General features: G+C 45.4%; 1 protein-coding gene across 5 annotated transcripts in view; it reads right to left on the bottom strand.

Moving 5' to 3' along the window:
* Positions 1-239: 239 nt before the first annotated feature.
* Positions 240-18,836, bottom strand: part of LOC131665362 (homeobox protein caupolican-like) — a 64,977-nt gene continuing 46,380 nt past the window's right edge. For all 5 annotated transcript variants that reach the window (XM_058937212.1, XM_058937213.1, XM_058937217.1 and 2 more), the window contains 4 exons: positions 13,363-13,721; positions 9,624-10,695; positions 9,309-9,391; positions 240-2,821 (listed from right to left, as the gene is read on the bottom strand). In XM_058937212.1, the coding sequence (XP_058793195.1) occupies positions 9,352-9,391; positions 9,624-10,695; positions 13,363-13,721 (1,471 nt within the window). In that variant the 3' untranslated portion in view covers positions 240-2,821; positions 9,309-9,351. The remainder of the gene's footprint in view (positions 2,822-9,308; positions 9,392-9,623; positions 10,696-13,362; positions 13,722-18,836) is intronic.

The raw sequence follows: 18,836 nt of genomic DNA, 5'->3' as shown, positions 1-18,836 counted from the left end.
ATGTTATTTTAGCCGGTTCTTTGCCCCTTTTGTCTCGGTTGCAAATCAAGTGTGCGCTCTGGGCTTCATAACTATGTTATACCATATTTTTAAAGGTTCGATCGACTCGCTAGAAAATTTCATTCTAAATAAGTTTGATAAATGCAGAAATTTATTTTTCACTGAAATATCGTGGAAAGTATCATATGACTTGAGAGGCGGAAAGGTAAATAAGATACAAAATAATTTACAACGTAATAGTCTTCTTTTAATATAATATGAATTTATAATTGAAGTAGACAATAATATAATAATATAATATGTGATAATGTCGGTATTCGTAATAATAGATATTTTTTGTATACATCTATATTCACATTCATGGCTATGTACACACTCCATTTTGCTTTCTTCCATGGTAATTTACAAGATTGAAACCGTACGAACGACCGCTTAAAAACTGAGTTTTTTTCTTTCGCAATATAACTATTACGAAGTAGCTAAAGTTTTTATGTTTGCGCTATTGTTATTCACAACAAATATGTATGTCTCGAGTAACGACTATACACTCATTCGTGCACGTCATATGCATAGTTTTGTTCGTCTATTTACAAAGAAACATTTGTTTAATTAGTTATCTATAAGATAAATGTATGTGATTTTAATGTAACATCATGAACTTTATCATTGCGCGTCTCCCACATTTCAAGTTAGTGTCATTTGCTCATTACTTCTCAGTCACTTCATTATATTCTGTTTCGAGTGAATTTGCCCTTAATAATTTTTTTCTTACTTTTTTATCACAGACATAAATAAATGTATTTTTACAATAAATGTACAATCTTTTTTATTTTCTATTCCCATTCTTTTTAATCAAGTTGACTAATGTTGATTCTAGAATACCCAGCGCAGAATGAAGCGATCAAGTTTTTTCTTTCGATTTTAATTTACATCGAGACAGCCTGAAATATTTAATATTTACAAGATATATATTTTTGTCGTGTATTCTAAAATCAACTTTTCGCACTTTTCCTGGAAAAGAGACCAAATTTGACATTTGTCTATGTTATCAGTGATATGTTTACATGAGATGCAAAACCTCCGAACTCGATAAAAAAGTTATAGTTCAAATTTGGTCCAAGAGAAATTTCCATATTTTCCTTTATAATCGACTAGCTGACTTCCAAGTAACAAAATCGTAGAGTTAATGAGTTATTGCACCATTTTTTTTATATTAAATCGACGCTATTATAACTATAAACGTACTCTATGTGGTTTCCTTTTGTTTTACTTCACTTATAACTGTATATTCATATTTATTTCACTATGTGCGACGGTTATGCTCATCTTGCGTTTACATGTTCTACTGTAAGAATATTGTGTTACGACTGCACAATATACATATCAATGAGATTATAGTACCTACATGTGGGCTTAAACAGCTTGTATTTTTTCTGTAATATTACTGTCAGCACAATACCAAGTGAACTTTATTTTTACCAGCTTTTCCTTCGTGAGGAATCCAACAAAAGAAGAAGCATAAAAATTGCCATCCACTTGGATTTCGACAACAACGATTGCCACTTGAAAGTCAGCAGATTGCAATCAACTTAATTATAGCAGCAGCTAACACTGCAGCGCGCAGTTGCACGGCACCCGAATCGATCCGCTGCTGCAAGGGACGACGAGATTAGGCTGCAGGTGGGAGAGGATAAAGGAGGCGGGCAGGACGCGATGAAAATTAAGTGATTTATCGATCGTCGCTTGATTGACTCGTGCAAGCGCTCGATGTACTTCTCTCGCGGTTTAACGAGAAATCGTGAGCTCGTCTGTGTGTATGTGCGCGCGCGCGCGCGTTTGTGTGATCCACACAAAGGCTTGCGAATTATTCTGTACTTTTTGCTCCTTTAATTTAAAACAAATGTACAATACTTTTTACAACGCAATTGAGTGCTTAAATTAAATATGTATTTATTTACAATTTTGTTCGTTGGAAAAAGAAAAGACACAGATTGCATTGAACAGGACTTGCACAAATATAAACCGGAAGATGTTTGACGGAAGACGCGCATCGAGAGTTTATTATCCGTGATCGATCGTACAGCATGTTCGTGTGCGTGTGGGTGTGTGTGTGATATACTTTTAAATAACGCTCCTTCGTTTTTTCAGCCGATTTTTAGTCTATCTACGACATTATTCGCTCACTTTTCTTTTATGTGACATATTTACAAAAAGAACTTTCCGTCGCGCAACGGTCACACCGCACGTGACTTGATCGTCATAAAATTATAATAATCAAAATAATAATATTAATAATAATAATTCATAGTAACAACAGTTCTGTCATATTTCGATAAAAACTATCTTTATAATATATACGAGGTGCCTTTCTGTCTTGCACGTTGCCCGAATTACAGTGGTGTACGCTAAAGTGGTGTATGTTATATCGCCTGTGTGTGTTTATTGAGATATTTGCCGAAAAAATCTAAACGGAAAGAAAAAAAAGAGAACGAAAGATTTTCTTGCTTTTTTGTTTTTTTTTTTGTTTGTTTTTTGAATAAGTCTTTCACTGGTACAAGTTGTAACCTTTCGTCTAATCCACCCGCACGCGCACCTTAATCCGCGAGCGGGCGCCACGATTTATACCAAGACGTACATCCAGTTTGCAAGTCTTGGTTGAATCCCCCTCTTTTGCCTTTGCACGAGTGGCGTATGCGTTGCACGCGTCGGTGCGTTTACCTTGCCACGCGGATTTTGGATAAATTGTGTGCACCATGGCTCGCGCAAATCCGAAGCTCGTGCTTTGTTTGCTTTTTCTCGAAGTGAGCGAGTCATCAGCGATCTGTAACAGAGAAACAAAACAATGTTTGGTCAGACAGTTTTGCCAGCCGAATTCGAGATTGATCGTGTATGCCGGGCTGGATTCGGTTTTTGTATCACTTTATCTGGATGTACACACGTAGAAAATGTTGAATGCAATTGTCAGCCCGATCGAGTCCGATAAACTTCTCTAATTGAATTATATTGGCATCAACGGTTTGCATCGTACGAAATAATTCATATCGATTCAGTCTGCAAGCAAACGTTGTAAAACCGTCGACATTGTCAGTTATACGACATCGCGCTCATAATTGACGATCAAGTCGACAATCCGATAAAGTATTTTTAGGGAAAGTGTTATGAAGTTAGTTTAGAGCATGAAATCTTGCCGACACAGCGACTCGTCGGACCAATCGCGCGACATGCGTATTAACCATGCAAAGCCCACCTCATCGGATTATTCGTCGGTGGTTGGTTGGCCAAAGCGCCTAGTCAGTAGTGGGTGTTGTATTAGAGTGTGTATATAAACGTCTGACGGGCGCTTGCGCATGCGAATCAACGGAATATATACGGAGATTAGACTGTAACCGGCACCCGCGAATTAGTCTGAATCATTTTATGTATACATAGATAACGATATTTAACATTAATTTCTATGTTTTCTTGTGAAATTATGGAATGATAAAACTTGCTGAAAACTCAGTAATGCAAGTGACCAAAAACACCGAAAACAAAAACAAAACTTTTTAAACTTTTTAGATACACGCAACTTTACGTGGAGCTTGTAAGTTGCGTTGCGTGTCAATCTAGTTTCTCGGTGCTTTTATCGTTGCGGTAGCGGAGAAAAAAAGCAGGTGCAATAATATTCTTGTCGCGCTAATTATTCGACGGGGAAAATTGATAGAGTTATTCAGACGTTGGCGCCGCGCGAAGTCGATTGCACAACTGCAATCGCGTGTATATGTGCATGCGGATTAAATTGAGTAACGTACAGCCCGCGAGCCCGCGAGCCCGCGACAATTAGTCGCGCGATCAATCTCCGCCGATCGTGAGATTTCTTACGTGAAAGAAAAGATGCACACGGCCGATGTGAAAGCTGTCCTTCACAGATATTAAACAGCTGGATCGAACCGCGCATTTGTACGCAGATCTCTGCCGACTATTATAGCCATTTACACGCGCGCGATCTCGATTCGCTGCCGGCGTTGCGAGGATTAAAAGGACCGCTCGTTATAGGGGCGCGAAAGTGCAGCAGCAGCCAGCAGAACCGTATTATCAGCCGTGTCGATCGTCCTCGCGCGCGCGTGCCAGAAAGAGCCTCTATACCGGATTTGTCCGCGTGCGAAAACGTTGCAGTCGTCGTTTGTTTTTTTCTTACAATGCGATGTACTCGTAGACTGGTTTTCCCGTCGAGAAGAAATTTGGCTTTGTGTGTCGCTATCGTAGAGTTATGCTTACTAGGCTTTACTGATGGTTGATCGGAATCTATGTTAGATAACATAACATTCGGATAACATTCCAGTAGAATAGAGTGAGTTTGGTCAGACGTGCATTTGATTTGCAAGCTGCGAGGCGTCAAGGTAAGCGTGCTAAATCTACCGGACCAACTTTGCATTTGATTAAAACGACCGCGTCGAGTTTACAAAAGCCGATCATCTGAGCCAGCCTGCCGGCCGAACTGCCGCTAAGCTGTAATCATCAATTAACCAAGTGCGTGCATCCCGGAGTTTGTAAGCTTTAACGTATTATCGGATCTGTCTGAAAGTGCGAGAATCGACGCGCTCGCAAAAACCGGTCGTAGGAAAAGTCGCCGTCAGCGCTTTTAACCATAAGGAGGCCTGGCTCGAACGAGTTTTCGAAGAGAGCGCGAAGAAAAAGAAAAATCAGATGGAATGCTTCATGCGGGGGTAATGAGCAAACGGACGCGATAACGAGAAAATTCGCAATATACTCGCCGATGGCAAAGGAAGAAAAACGTCGCACGTAGAGTTAATAAAGCATCTCGAAATCATCCGAACCGAGCGCGGATTGAGTAAATCATTGCGATTTCATCGCGCGCGCAAACGAGCGTCGAAGTTTCTGATGGCGAAACTCATCACGGGCGCGTTAACGTGGCGGCTGCCGCAGCGGCAGCCATCAATTACGGAAACAGCTCGCCGTGGTATGTGTGCGTGTCAATGATCGATGGCCAATCCCCCCCCCCCCCCCCCCCCCCGCTAGTTGCACATATAGTTGCCAATAGCCTACCGCATTTCGACTTATTCGACGACTAATAACATTATATACAGTGGCGCGTTACACTGCGTCGAAGATAATGTAATTGTAATTTATCATCGTTACTCGAACTAATGAGTACGTAAAATGGGCAAGTCAATTTCATTATACATTCGCGAGGAAAAACTTTTATAGCATAGAAAGTTTCGCTGAATACACAACATTGTTATATATCGAAGATCTATCGACTTCTCGCCTCCATTGATGATGCTTTATTTAAATACAATATATCTACGATCGCAGATATAAGTGCAGAGAAAAAATCTGCATCACGCGCATTTCGATGAGGCGATCCGTTACATCGCGTGCCAAGTGACTAATTTGTTAAGTGCGCACAGCGTTACGTCAAGAATACGTACACGCGTTAATTTCAACGCAAATCGAAGCTTCTTTCCTTTATTTTTGATATCGAAGCTTCGTTTAGTTTAAATAGCGAATCTGCCTTCGCTGCTCGATACGTTGAAAAAAAAAACCGATGCATCGACATCATTGAGTGTATTGGTCGCATACTACTTGAATGTTTTTTCCAGACTATTTTCTAACTTAATGTATATGCATGTGCAACCTTTTTTCCCCGTTATCGGACTGACATTTATTTCCAGTCGTTGACTGCGGTAATTTTTATAGAGCACGATGTAGTATGTATCGCTATGCTTTTCAGAAATAATCGAATCAATTAAAACAGCTTGAATTAATCGATAAAAGATACGTGTGTAGAACCCGTTGTCCAATAAATAATGGACAAGTCTCCGGCGCTGCATATACGAAAGAATTATTGATTTCACGCGCGCGCATGATCTCGTTCATAATGTCCATTTACGCTTAAATTATTTACGACTCGGGAAAATCCAGCGTCCAAGTACTGGAGTGAAACGTTTATACAAAGACCAATATCGAAAATAATAAATTTCGTTGGCTGTTTTTGATTATCGCGCGAAATTGTGCAATAGAAGTGACAATTCCAGACAGAATCGATGTAGAGGCTCAGCTGCACGCCGTTAAACGCAGTGGCGTACTACCGTCGCCTTTAATTAGAGATTCGCGCTGCTGCAATGTCGTCCAAGCGCGGCACCATTTATTCGATTTAGCAGCCACCAAAAATGTCTATTGAAAATCCCCTTGCACAAACTTTATTGCTGCGTGTGAAAAAAAAACAGTTAGACATACTTAAAGGGTCTTCCTCGTACTGGGAATTATACATTACGACAAAAAGAAAAGTTGTCGTTTACAAACGAGCAGCAGTGATTTCGAAAAAGGTATAATTCTCAGCCAACGATATATAAACAATTTAATTCTAGGCAATAATTCAACAAACGATGAAGATCGAAGCGTAGCCTGCAAATGGGTGTGTGTGTCGATATAGACGTGCAAAATCGAAGTGGATTCTCGAACGCGCGTGCAAGGCGATTATTTATATGCGCAGGATCCACGCGCGCGGGTCACGTCGCCACGCAGAAATTATACCGTCAAAACCCCCCGCCGAGTATGTGCGCCAGTGCGCGTACGTTTTGTCGCGGATATTCATAAATAAAGACGCTGCCATAAGTATATACCGTCGCGTTTGATTTAATGAGGCAAACGCACACACAAAACTCAGTGTGGGCATAAACACATAGTCCTACAGAAATAAAAAGCGAGAAGGAGAAATAATAATAATAATAATAATCTCACATTGCGATAACGAAGCGAAGCTTGTCGTGTACGTTTGTCGAGATAAATTTTACAAGCTTTACACCTGTCTCGTCATTCGGTAATTTTAGCGCTGCTTTTTATTCTTCAATCGAAAGAAAAAAAAACTTTGCTCAACGTATACTCAATTTTAATATTCGGAAGTTTCTTTTATTGAGGATGTCATTTACGAGCTATTAGGCAAAATAGTTCTACGATCAAATGAAACATTCAATAATACTTTTCAACGCCAGCGGATTATAATATGCAGATGGGATCATCAATTTCGACAGGCAAACAGTCGGCGTCGTATATTTTTGGAAACGATAAAAAATTATGCCAAAAAGTATACGTGGCGCTTGAAATCATCATCTCGGTCTTCTCTCACGGCTTTATTAAAAATTCAACTGTCGCGCTATGCAGTTGAAAGGAACGACTCGTTAATGAGTCACTTATAAGTTGCTAAACCGTAAACTTTATAGACCGAGGCATGTATAAAAAAAGAAATGCTATATAAAGTGCCAAAAAGAGGAACGCCAGCAGAACAAAGGCATCTGAAATTGATTAAGCTGGTATGAGTAAAGTTCTTTTTTGTACGTGTACGTGTGTGGGGAGGTCCCTTCGGGAGGGCCCTAATAGCAATTAAATATCCACTGGGCTAATTGGCAATTACCGCCTCCAGGTTGAACCCACCGCTGTCGTATTCGCTAGAGAGTGGAACAGAGAGACGCTGACTTTTTCAGGCGACGACGCTTCGAAGCATACAAGGTGACGACAGTGGAAACTAGTTTATTCGGGAACCGCTAATAAATTAGGATCAGATCGCCACCAAGATAACCATGTCCCACCGACACCCGGCCACCTAAAAGACGTTCTCCGTTCATTTCTCTCTCTCTCTCTCTCTCTCTCTCTCTCTCTCTCTCTCTCTCTTCTTCGACGTCGTCCGGTCCACCCGTTCTTTCTTTATTGTTGTTTCTCTTTTTGCACTCGTGATATAAGGGATATGTATACCTCCGTTTCATTCAGTTTCGTTCTGAGCGAGACTTTCTTGTACGGTCAATACTTCGAGTTCTCTGATTGGATATTAACCTTGCGATGACTAATAGCTTTCAGAGTCCACGATGATTGTTCGAATCTTAAGCTGCGCGTACTTCTTGACTCTTCAAATTATTTGATTGTGCCTCTGGGGAATTAGATATACTTTAGTGACGCGCCTTAATCGCCTTCGTTCATCAGCTCTCTCGAGTTCACCCCGAGATTCTCATCCCCTTTTCAACTTGCGGAAAGTAACTAATTGGGATGTAATTCCGAAGAGGGGAAAAGACTAAGAAGCTCTCAAATTGGGCGTATCTTGAGGATTCCTTCAATTTGTATGCGCAGTTATTTTACCAACGATCGTCATTTCACTTTGATCTTAAAACTGTTTAGGCTATAAATATACACGTAGTTATGCTGCTGCTACAAGATTTCTGCGTGAACAGCACTTTGAATTTTATAAAGCTCGATGCAATAAAACAGCAACATCAAGCAGCCGTGTAATGACCAACACTATCCGTTTTAACATAGATGCTGTACTATTAGATATTGCGCGTACACGCCGCGCCACAGTAAATAAACCTTTTCTCTCGCTCTTTTTTTTTTGTCAACTAAAGCCGTTTTAATACTGTCCACTTGGATTTTTGAAGGAACACAGAATTTATAGGATAATAAAAGCCTACCGAGCCGTTATACCACGCTCGAGTCAGTAAAACTGCGATTCCATACATCAAGTGATATATACATATACACACAGACACATTTTTTTCTCTTCATTGGTCGATTAATTTCGAAGAGGCTTAGTAGCAGCGCGTCTGAATGAAGGTCCATAGCAGCAGCTGTTCGATCAGTCGGATGCGACAAGGTGTCTCTGAATGAGAGTGCGAGAGAAAGAGAAGAGAGGACGCGACGAGAAAATTACTGGCACGAATGCGCTGTGAGCTCCATTCACTGATTGAAATCTCCATCCATTTGTTACTGTCAAGAAGGTGGCGATAGCCTTTCCCTCTCCTTCCTCTCTCTCTCTCTCTGTCTCTCTCTCGCTGCCCACACGCTACTCAACTCGAGCACACAGACAGGCAACCCACCGCGCGCCCAGCTATTATTTCTCGAGAAAGAGCTAACGACCAATCAACCTTGCCCGGGATATTAATTCTTTATCGATTGTGTCTTCTCTCTCCAGGCGAGAGAGGGAGAGAGAGAGAGAGAGAGAGAGAGAGCGGAGGTGTTCGTCTTTCTCTCTCTTGCCGTGAGTGCTTACACACTGCTTTGCCTGTGACCGATAACAATCGCGACTCTCGGTGTGTACATGCGTACCGTTGCTCGCTCGCGCGCGCAAACTCTCGGGACGACCTACCTTCATCTGTTATGACTCGTCTTTTTATCAGCTCCGAGAGACGTAACAAGGCGATGAGGTTTCGAAAGTTACGATCATTCTCTGTACGCGTGTGCGCGCGTGTGTATACGTGCGCGTTGTGAAACGGCACAAAAAGAAAGGACTCTTTGCGAGGAAAGATGTTGTGATTACTGACCTTGGAAACGCTGCTGTGTCTCGTCAGGTGCCTCCAACTCGCATTAAACCGGCGATACAAATCCACTAGCCATGTTTTGAGATCTGAAAGAGGAAAGGCGCGTTAACATCTAGCTCGAACCGAAGTATCGACAGCGCGATTTTCCCCCAATAATTATATCGACCATGTCAATCCCGTTATCGCGATGAGGAGCAGACAGACTTAAGAGTCTCGACGGTAAGTTTCGGATGTGTAAGTTGACCCGTTTGTAATCTGTCTTAGCCTCGTAGAGCCGCAGCAAATGAACATTTCAACAGGGAGGAGGCGAAAACTTACCCCTTGTAGAACGGCTTGAAGGCGGTGGTCGCTTCCGTGGGTGGTAAGCTGGCAGTGGTCTGGTGCTGATGTAGGATGGAGTTCTGCGCCGACGCGGGCGAGAAGTCCTTGTGCGGCGAGTTCTGCAGCCTCGTGCTAAACGAGCCATTGGCGTTGTTCGTCACAACCACAGGTCCATTAGTCTGTGTCTGCATGTAACCCACGCTAGCAGTCACGTGAGCCGGCGACGCCGCAACAACGCCGGCGGCGCTGGCGTAGTGGCCGGGATTGGCATTATTGCTGTTGCCACCAGGGCAATACCCGGCTGGAGGGCCCTGGATCACGCCGTTCGGCGTCCCCACTTTCATATTGGGTGGTGTCTGCGGCGGGGTATCCGTACCAACCTCGGGAAACCCCGCCGCCGCCGACGAGGAGGCGCTGCTCGAGCCCCCGCTCGAGTTTGGGTTATAGTGCAGCTGACCACCCGACGACGAGGACAGAAAGCCGCCGTACCTAGCACCCGTACTCGAGTAGGGTGCTGTGGCTGCCGAAGACGGACTCATTGACGCCGAAGACGGTAGCGCAAAGTTGGCGAGACTGCCGCCAGTGCTGCCTGGGTCTACGACGCTGGCGCCACCACTGAGCCACGGTTGCTGCGAGTGGTGCTGCGCTTGGCCGGACAGATGGTGGTGCTGCTGTTGGTGATGCTGCTGTGGCAAATGCGCCTGTTGCTGGGCGTAGTGCTGCTGCTGCTGCTGATGATGATGATGGTGATGCATTTGGTACTGGTGATGGTGAGGGTGACTGGGCGGCGACGGAGATTTACATGTTGCCGTGTCGGCTAGTGACCAGATTTTCGGTTTCGTCGCGGGTATCGGTATTCCGGCGGCGCAGTCAGACTTGATTCCCTCGTCCTTGAGATGATGATCCTCGGGCCCGTAGCCCGGGTGGTGATGGTGATGATGGTGATGCATCGCGTGATGGTACGGGTGCTCAGCAGCGCGACGAGCGTCGTCCTCGAGATCGAGATCGTCTTCGTCGTCGAGGTCCTTGTCGTGCTGCATGTGCTCGGCTTTCACGTGGCGCATCGGCTCTGAAGTGAAAAAACCGAGACGACCTGGTCAGCTACGAGCGGTCGAGCGCGGACGCGCGCTGCAGCTGGGGAGCCAGTGGCTCGCGAAACGTCCACTTAGTTAACGGGCGGGGAAAGAGCATCGAGAGCTCTCTCGGCCGCACGCCGGGCCTGCTTAATTGACGCGCGAGCGAGCTCTCGGCCGGGAGAGCGCGAGAGTGGAATATTGGCATTAATGGCTGGGTGGTCCCGCTGGTGTGAAAGCGAGACTCGGGGGTGCGTGTCATCGCTGGGGTGAGCCCTGCCACTTTGGGGGAGAACCGCGCTGGCGCGCCGACGAAATAGTTGCGCAGACGTGTCCCTCGGCACCCCTATATCGGATCTAATCCGAGGGGCTTCGAGATGCTGCGAAAAAAGGGAGTGGGCACCGAGCGCAAAGTGGTGCGGCCGCGCCAAGCACTTTGGGGCTGTAAGAGATTTTAGCTTCTCTCGAGCGCGCCAGCTTTTCTTATGGTGACTCTCTTGGGGCACTCGAGGATGGACCTGCTTGCACGTTGGCGCGCCAGCGGGGCCGAGAATTTCATTAAGAGGCTCGAACGAGCCGAGGGTTACTTGCTTGATGGCTCGTCAAGCGATAATTCCCCGAAGGGCGAGGAGCGAGAGAGAAAAGACGCCGCGGAATGTGCAAGCCCGTGGCGTCCGGAGCCAGACTGCCACGCGAAAAGAGAGAAAGAGAGAGAGAGAGAGAGAGAGTGAGCGAGAGCACCCTAACTTATAAAGAGCGAAAGCTTATGGTTCGGCTAAACAGATACTACGGCCCGCGGACTACGCCCGAGCCCACAAGTGGCTCTTTAACTTTTGACCCTTCGTTTTCTCTCTATCTCTCTATCGGCCGTTAATCGAATCATCCCGACCAGCCGTTTTCCTTTCGACGATACGCTCCTGCGCCTCGTTTGCGCACAAGCGCCGTACGGCCAATGGAATTAGACGGCTCATGGGCGATCGCGCGTTACGCAAACCGAATAATTTAACCCCGAACGTTACGAGTATCCGTCGGTTTTGCGAGCGCTAAAATTCTTTGCAGCTGCACACCAAAGCGCCTTGGCATTCCTGCGACGCGAGCTAACGCCAAGGACTGCAAGGCGTGAGAATGCAAGAGTACGGGCTAAGGCCGAGCTTACCAACGGCTATACCGACCGATCCGCCGTGCCATTCCTCGCCAAGCGTATGCGCGCGAGGAGAGCGAGGAAGCCGCGCAGAGAGCTCATGTGTACGCAGTGCTCTCGATGCGAAATCGCTACTGCGAATCGACGCCGGCCGCACCCTGCTCCCCGCCTCTCCTTTTTCAACGCGCGTACACGTGTGAACGGGGCGCGCGGAGGGATTGTCACTTTCGATTTGTCATGTACGTTTCAACGTCCGCTCGTTCCGGTGAAGATAATACAATGCGAAAAATAGCCAAGCAACTACTTGCGAAGGTAAGCAGACTTGAATTCCTCTCAAATATTCAATCAATCAGAGTAGATGAGCGAGAAGAGAGGGTAGAATCCCTGTAGGACGTACGCGCTGCAGGGGAACTTTGGGATCCAGGAGAAAGAGAGTGCCGAGGCCATTAATCTCTTGGCGCGGCAAGCCGCAAGCCGTCACTGTGTTTACCCACATGCGAACCATTATGTGTGTCCGCCCCCACTGTCTCTCTCTCTCTCTCTCTCTCTCTCTATCGCGCGCGCGATATCGAGGACTCGCTCGCCACACGGATATTCATTGGGAGTGAGAGAGAGAGGCTATTGGCACCGAGGGTGGAAGTGACTTGACTCTCGAAAAGTCACCGGGGCTAGTAGAAAAATTGAGATTGATGGTGGTCATTTCGGTAGCTCGCATTTCAATGAGCCGGAACTGAAAATTGCACCAGACGAGGGACTCGCCGCGCTGGATCGAAAATGGCCACTTCACAGCCGCGGCGATCTATTCGGAAAATACGTAAAGCGAGATGAGATCGACGGCCGCGACGTAAATGCTGCGAGCGCCAAGCAGAGCAGGGGTTAATCGAGTTAGACAAATAATCAACTCGGTTTTGAAGCACAACTGAAGCCATATCGGATAATTAATCCCCCTCCCCTCCCCTCCCAATTGAATTATCTCAATCACGCGCTGTTTGGATGCTGCGAGTAATGGGTTAATATACGTATATAGGCGCCGACGAGGGAGAGAGAGAAATGGTTACGCCCGCCTGCGGGTCGATTATTTGATTATATACGCGCCAAGGGAAAGGGGACGTCGACGTGGTGTTCCGATTGGTCGCGTGGCAGATGGCTTTCTCACTTATAAACGTAATATACGTGACTTCGTTAGCGATATCTATATATATATGTATATATAGTCGTTTGGGCGGATGTCTGACCAGTGATTTTATTCGTGTTTCGGCAATGAAACAACTAATTAGGTCGCTGATGGACATGTGTATTGACAATACGTAAATTTCAGTCCCTTAATAATCGTTTCGCTATCTTCGCGACAACGGATTGATGTCAGCGAAGCTGCTTTTATGAAATTATCAAGTTATCCAATAATATCACGTCCTTCTTTCGTCTTTCGACGGAATAAAGCCGCGTTAACCCAATAGTAAGTGCATCGTTTTCGCGATTATTGCCGGTCGAGCCCCGATCAAACGAAGAATCTCATACTAACCGTTATCGTCAAGTCCTCGCCTGGCGTCATCGCCAACCCTGTCTTGCCTATTATCGCCGTGAATGTGATCGTCCTTGTCTTTGTCTTCCGAGTCGGTGAGCACTGCATCGTCGTCGTCGTCCGTTTTGTTCTTCGGCTCCCACGTCATTTTGTTCTCTTTCTTCAACCTACGTCTCGCGTTCGCGAACCACGTCGATACTTGCGTCAGCGTCATTTTCGTGATGATCGCAAGCATGATTTTCTCCCCTTTCGTGGGATACGGATTCTTCTTGTGCTCGTTTAACCAGGCTTTCAGCGTTGCCGTCGACTCTCTCGTCGCATTCTTCCGCCTCGCTGCCAGGTCATAACCAGCGCCGTACCTGCAAGCAAAGTTTTAGCACATGGTCAGTTGCAGTTGCAGCCTTCTTGTTTTCGGCCAACTTCAGTCAGCTGCGATTCTCGTTCGACTTGTGCATTTGGAAAAAGCCCGAGTCTCGCGCGGGACGCACGCGCGCGCCCCGAGAGGACGAATCAAAGTGGACGTGAGAGCAGAAACAATATTTTCGCTTCGTCGCGTGCTCCCGTACCGCGGGCCGAGTGCCCTTGTATTATGTCAATCTCCGCACGCGGGACGAAAATATTGACGCAAGTCGGGTCAGCGAACTGCGTGCGCGTGAAAATCAATTCATCTTCGTCGATCAATCGATGTTTTTATCGCGCGCGGCGCACCCTCCTTCGCTCGCGCGTCCATTTTCCTCCTATATTTTCTTCTCCGCCCTTATGGCACACCGGCCGGAGCAAAAGAAAAAAAAGAAACGAACGACTCTCTTTCCGAGGATCCCCCTAGGAGATTTGGAATGTATATGCGCAGCGCCGGGTATATATACTCCGCATATCTCTGCGAGCTTTTTTTTCACTTGGTTATGCGGGACAACTCCTCCCCACCTATCGACCTCGACTTTTTTTTTCTTCTTTTTCTTTTGGCGTTATTTTGGTTTCTGACATGTATATCTCGAGGGTCGCTCAGATCTCTCTATTACTTGTGTAGCCTGCTCTGAAATATGTTTGAGTGCAAGTTAATGATCGTGCGATGCGCCTTGTCTATCGATAGAATATATATCGAAATCACTACAGTGATAAATAAATGATTGCGTGACGTCTAGATCGCGCATTAGATAATGCAACCGATAAAAATCCAAAGATACTTGAAAATGCTTGGAGGCACGTAAGGAAAGGGAGAAAAAATGAATTAAAGCGATATTATAGCTGCAAAACGTATCAGCATTTCATTCACGCTCGGGCGGGTCCTTTACGAGACTTTTTGTTTATTCCCCACGCCGACGGATAGCTCTTTCCGCATGCACACACGCGAGAGAGCGAGCCGGTAAAAGAGGTCGAGGGGTTGATACTCGCCTCGCGCGCAGCAAATATATACAGCGAATAAAGCTCCCGAAGCGGCGTGATTCCATCAGAGCAGTCGCTGCGATCCAATCGATTCCCTCGCCCGCGTGCGTTGTAGACCGAAAAAAAGTGCGTGTTAGCATGTGGCACAGCTTATTTTCTCGCGAGCTTCAGTAGTACAAGTCCGAGTTTGATCGTCCAAACGCAAAATGCAAATTCAAATCCATTGGAGATAGGTTTTAATAAAGACACAAGTTTGTCGTACATATTGATATTGTAAGCAACTCGGGCCCTCTTGCTGTTTTGCCCCCTTTTTGGTGTTTGCACGTACACTCGACTGTGGCTCGAAACGCCGTATAGCGTTTCATCTCGTTTTCTCAATTAGCCGGGCGGCTACTCGGCAAACATGCCTTTGTCTTGAACGACGGAACGGAGACAGAGAGAGAGAGAGAGAGAGAGAGAGAGAGAGAGAGAAAAGGATAACAGTATTTGCGTCTCGCAAGCGAGAGAATCAATAGGCCTGTCGAGAGATTGGAAGGGAAAGCAACGACTGCCGCTACTGCAAATACTGTAAACCGAACAAATGGCAATGCTCCCCACACTTTTGCGCTCACGAGCGCTTTGGATTCTACCTTTAGGTTCGTTGATATGATGCAAACGAATGAGAGAATACTATTTGTTTGCAGGAGCATTATAATTTACGCAACAATCGAAATATCGCTAGAATCTGCCGAAAATCAGCTCGCGTGACAGCCAATTCAATCGACATTAGCATGGACTCGTAAAAGTTGCCCCCCTTCCGGTAAAATAAACTGATCGATATCGAGTGGTTCTTTCTCTCGGCGCGTAATCTCAGCACCTTCGAAGAAAACTGCCGATAACCGAAGGAGGGAGAGGGAGCGAGGGAGGGACGGAGGGAAGTATGGCTGCCTTGCGCGATGCTGTAAAAGTAACGGAAGAGGGCAAGAAAAAAAGGAAGGCTGCGGTTACGCTTTTCACCCTCTATTGAATTCCCCTTCTCACAGACAAGGAAAAGGCGGCACGCTTTTGCGGAGACGGATCTTTCCTCTCCTATTTTGTAGCTCCACGAAGGATAAGAAGGAAGGAGGCGTCGAATCGATCTGGACGACGATTGTCTCCGCGGCGAGAAGCGAGAGGAGCGACTGTTTGTCGGCGCGCCGAGGGGAGGAGAGCGGGGTAATGAATCTGACGATTACGCAACGCCTTGCGCTAATTGCCCGAGATGATTTAGTTTTTAGTCGAGGGGACAGAGATTCCACAAGAGAGCTGGCGGGAGAAGATCTTGAATGAAGGGCTTGAATGAAAAGAACGCTGGGCGCCTGCTCTGCTCCGTTTTTCATTAAAATTGCAATTGAATTGCACATTGGCTCGCGACGGCATCGTCATCGTTACAAAGGCTTTATATGCGCATGGAGGATGAACGCCAGGCGGCGGCAACCTTGAAAGGTTGACCAATATTGGCAGAAGCCGCGTAATTACTCTGTGCTGCATGTGTACACAGTTAGATCTATACACAGCTCTGTCGTTCAAGTAGCTATTACAGATGCCCAGAGTATAATACGCCAATTTTCCTTCCCTCTCATCTTTGCCGATGAATACCTTACTCATCTTTTTTTGGCTTCGTGTGTAAATCAATGACGTCAAATTAGATGACGCTCGGCTAACTGCCAGAGGAGCGGCAAGTTGATTGTAATTGACGCGCAAACTTGTTCCAGTAAGCGATGGAAAAAATGAAAATGAGCAAATAATTTTCAACGTCATTCGACCGAAAATCGATTGCACTCAGCGTTGTACGAACAAACACTTGAGAATGTCATATCAAGCCAAATTACACTGGTCGCTCGCCCGATTAACCATTTCTGCCTCTCCATAGCGAAATGCATATTAGTTCTTCCTTGCTTCCGACCCGTGCATGGCGGTCGACAATATTTCGCCTCTCATTTGCAACGAGACAAGTATCTCATCGACAGAAAAGAAAAAAGGGGGGGCCATCCTAGACGAGCGTGTAATGACTTTTTTTGGTGTCTCGTGTGGGCGTGCTCGCGTGAAACGCTTTCCTTTCTCTCTCTCTCTTTCTCTCTCTCTCTCTTTTATTTTGTGCGCGTGTCTCTCGTATTTCCCATTTCGGAAGGTTTTATTGAAAAATAAAAGCGCTCGTCGGTGCGAGAGAGGCTAGAACGGGGCTATGGAGAGAGATAAAATTGAACGTTTGCAGCAAAATAAAAAAGTTTCGAATTCGTTTTTAAGCCCCAAGTATCTATGTGAATATCGCAAGAATTTTATTATGCCTCTCAAAGAGGAAATGTAAAATATTTTTTCGTTGATTCACTTCATTCTCTCTCTCTCTCTGACAAAATAATCCGATGTGTTGGACACAGAAAAAAAGAAAGAGTCAAACATATCTGGCACAGGTCTATATGATGCCCCACAAGACACGATCGTCAGTTTTTCCACGTTTCTCCTCCTAATAAGCTGCGCACAAAGCATCACCAAGCAGCGGCAGTAACGGCAATTTTTCTGTTACAATCCTCTCGTACTCACGAAACCAATTACCCGCGCGTCCCTTTTGTAAACGACGACTAAACGGCTCGCCGTCGGCACGGAGGTCCCTTATACTCGCCAAATACATATATACATATATCCAGGAAAAAACGCCTGACCGGTTCTGACTCTATTACCGCCGCCAGTTGGAACGAGAAAAAGAAATGAGCGGCGATCTGTGTGCGGGCCAAAATGCGAAATATTGAGTCGCTTGTCGCCGAGCGAATCAATTTGTGCGCGCGCGGACATCGTTTTCTTTATACCGATCCCTTTATATCTCGTTTTGCCCTTGGAGTATTTATTTATCCTTACAACGGATTTTCTTCATGCGGAATTTTAAAGTTGACGATTCTATTATGGATGGACGATGAATCGTGAATCGCATTTAGTTTTGCGGAAAGCGATGAAAAAAATCAATCACGAGCGATTATCTTTGTTCTTTTTTTCTGCAATGCTCATGCTTCGATGTTCTATTTGATAATCGTTATTACATCTCAGATACGCGAATAATGTTTTCATAAGGTGCAATCAAGGAAAATTGCATTACAACGCAAACAGAATGTTATTTCGCGTGGAAACAAGTTTAAATAAATGTTTCACTGCTACTTCAACTTTTTGAAAAAAAAAATTTTTTTGTGTTTCTCTTCCCTCGTTATAACGCCACTAACTTTGTGATCTTTTTTTCACACGACGTACGCACATAGGCAGCCAGCAAAGGGGGTGAAAACTCGTCAGAAAAAGAAAGAATGGGAGGACTTGAAAAAAAGCTCCTATCCAGTGGGAAAGAGTGAGAGAGAGAGAGAGAGAGAGTTGAGGAAAAAGAAAAACAAACAGCGACGACGAAAACAAAAGCTCGAAAAGTCGCGTAATGCAAAATGTTGTTCAACCTCCTCCCTTCTTCTAAATAAAGAGAAAAGAGAAAAGTCGCGCTTGGCCACGAAAAAAAGAAGAAGCAACGAGAGGAAAAGTGAAAAAAAGTTTTGCTCTTTTTTCGGCGCGCATTCAGTGCGTTCTCATATGAGGATATATAAAGGGAGAGAGAGAGGTTGGCACGAGCACACGTGAAGGATATTTCTTTAGAAGGAAAAGTGCAGAGAAAGAGAGAGAAGGGACGCAGCCGCACGAACGTCACGTGTGAATGAAGCTGAGAGTGCTCTCCGCTCGGCGCGAAATAGAAAAATGAATTCACTTTTTCCAGTCTCGGTAGGGTGCTTATATTTCGCCGATTATATCTGATTTGTAGCGAAACAACGTCGTATCAGTGAAAATAACGCGAGCTTCATCTGTGCAACAAAATGAAAGGGTAAAACGTACGAAACATAATGGAAATGTAGAAAGCCATGAAAAGAAGAAAAAAAAGTAAGTCGGGAAAGCGAGAAGGGCTAGGGTATTATAATAGAACCGGGAGAGTTTCTTTTGGATGAATGATAGCGACTTTATTGGGTATAGCTGAGAGCCTTGGGAAGGGGGCCAGTCGCGATGAGGAATAGCACCGAGATTCATAACGCTCTTTTTAGGGTGTCGGCGCACTC

This window comes from Phymastichus coffea, unplaced genomic scaffold, assembly GCF_024137745.1.
Source record: "Phymastichus coffea isolate CEN01 unplaced genomic scaffold, Cenicafe_Pcof_1.1 PCOF00050, whole genome shotgun sequence".
In the NCBI taxonomy this organism is placed as follows: domain Eukaryota; kingdom Metazoa; phylum Arthropoda; class Insecta; order Hymenoptera; family Eulophidae; genus Phymastichus; species Phymastichus coffea.
Note: the sequence above shows the minus strand (reverse complement) of the source record. Positions and strands in the feature narration are given on the sequence as shown.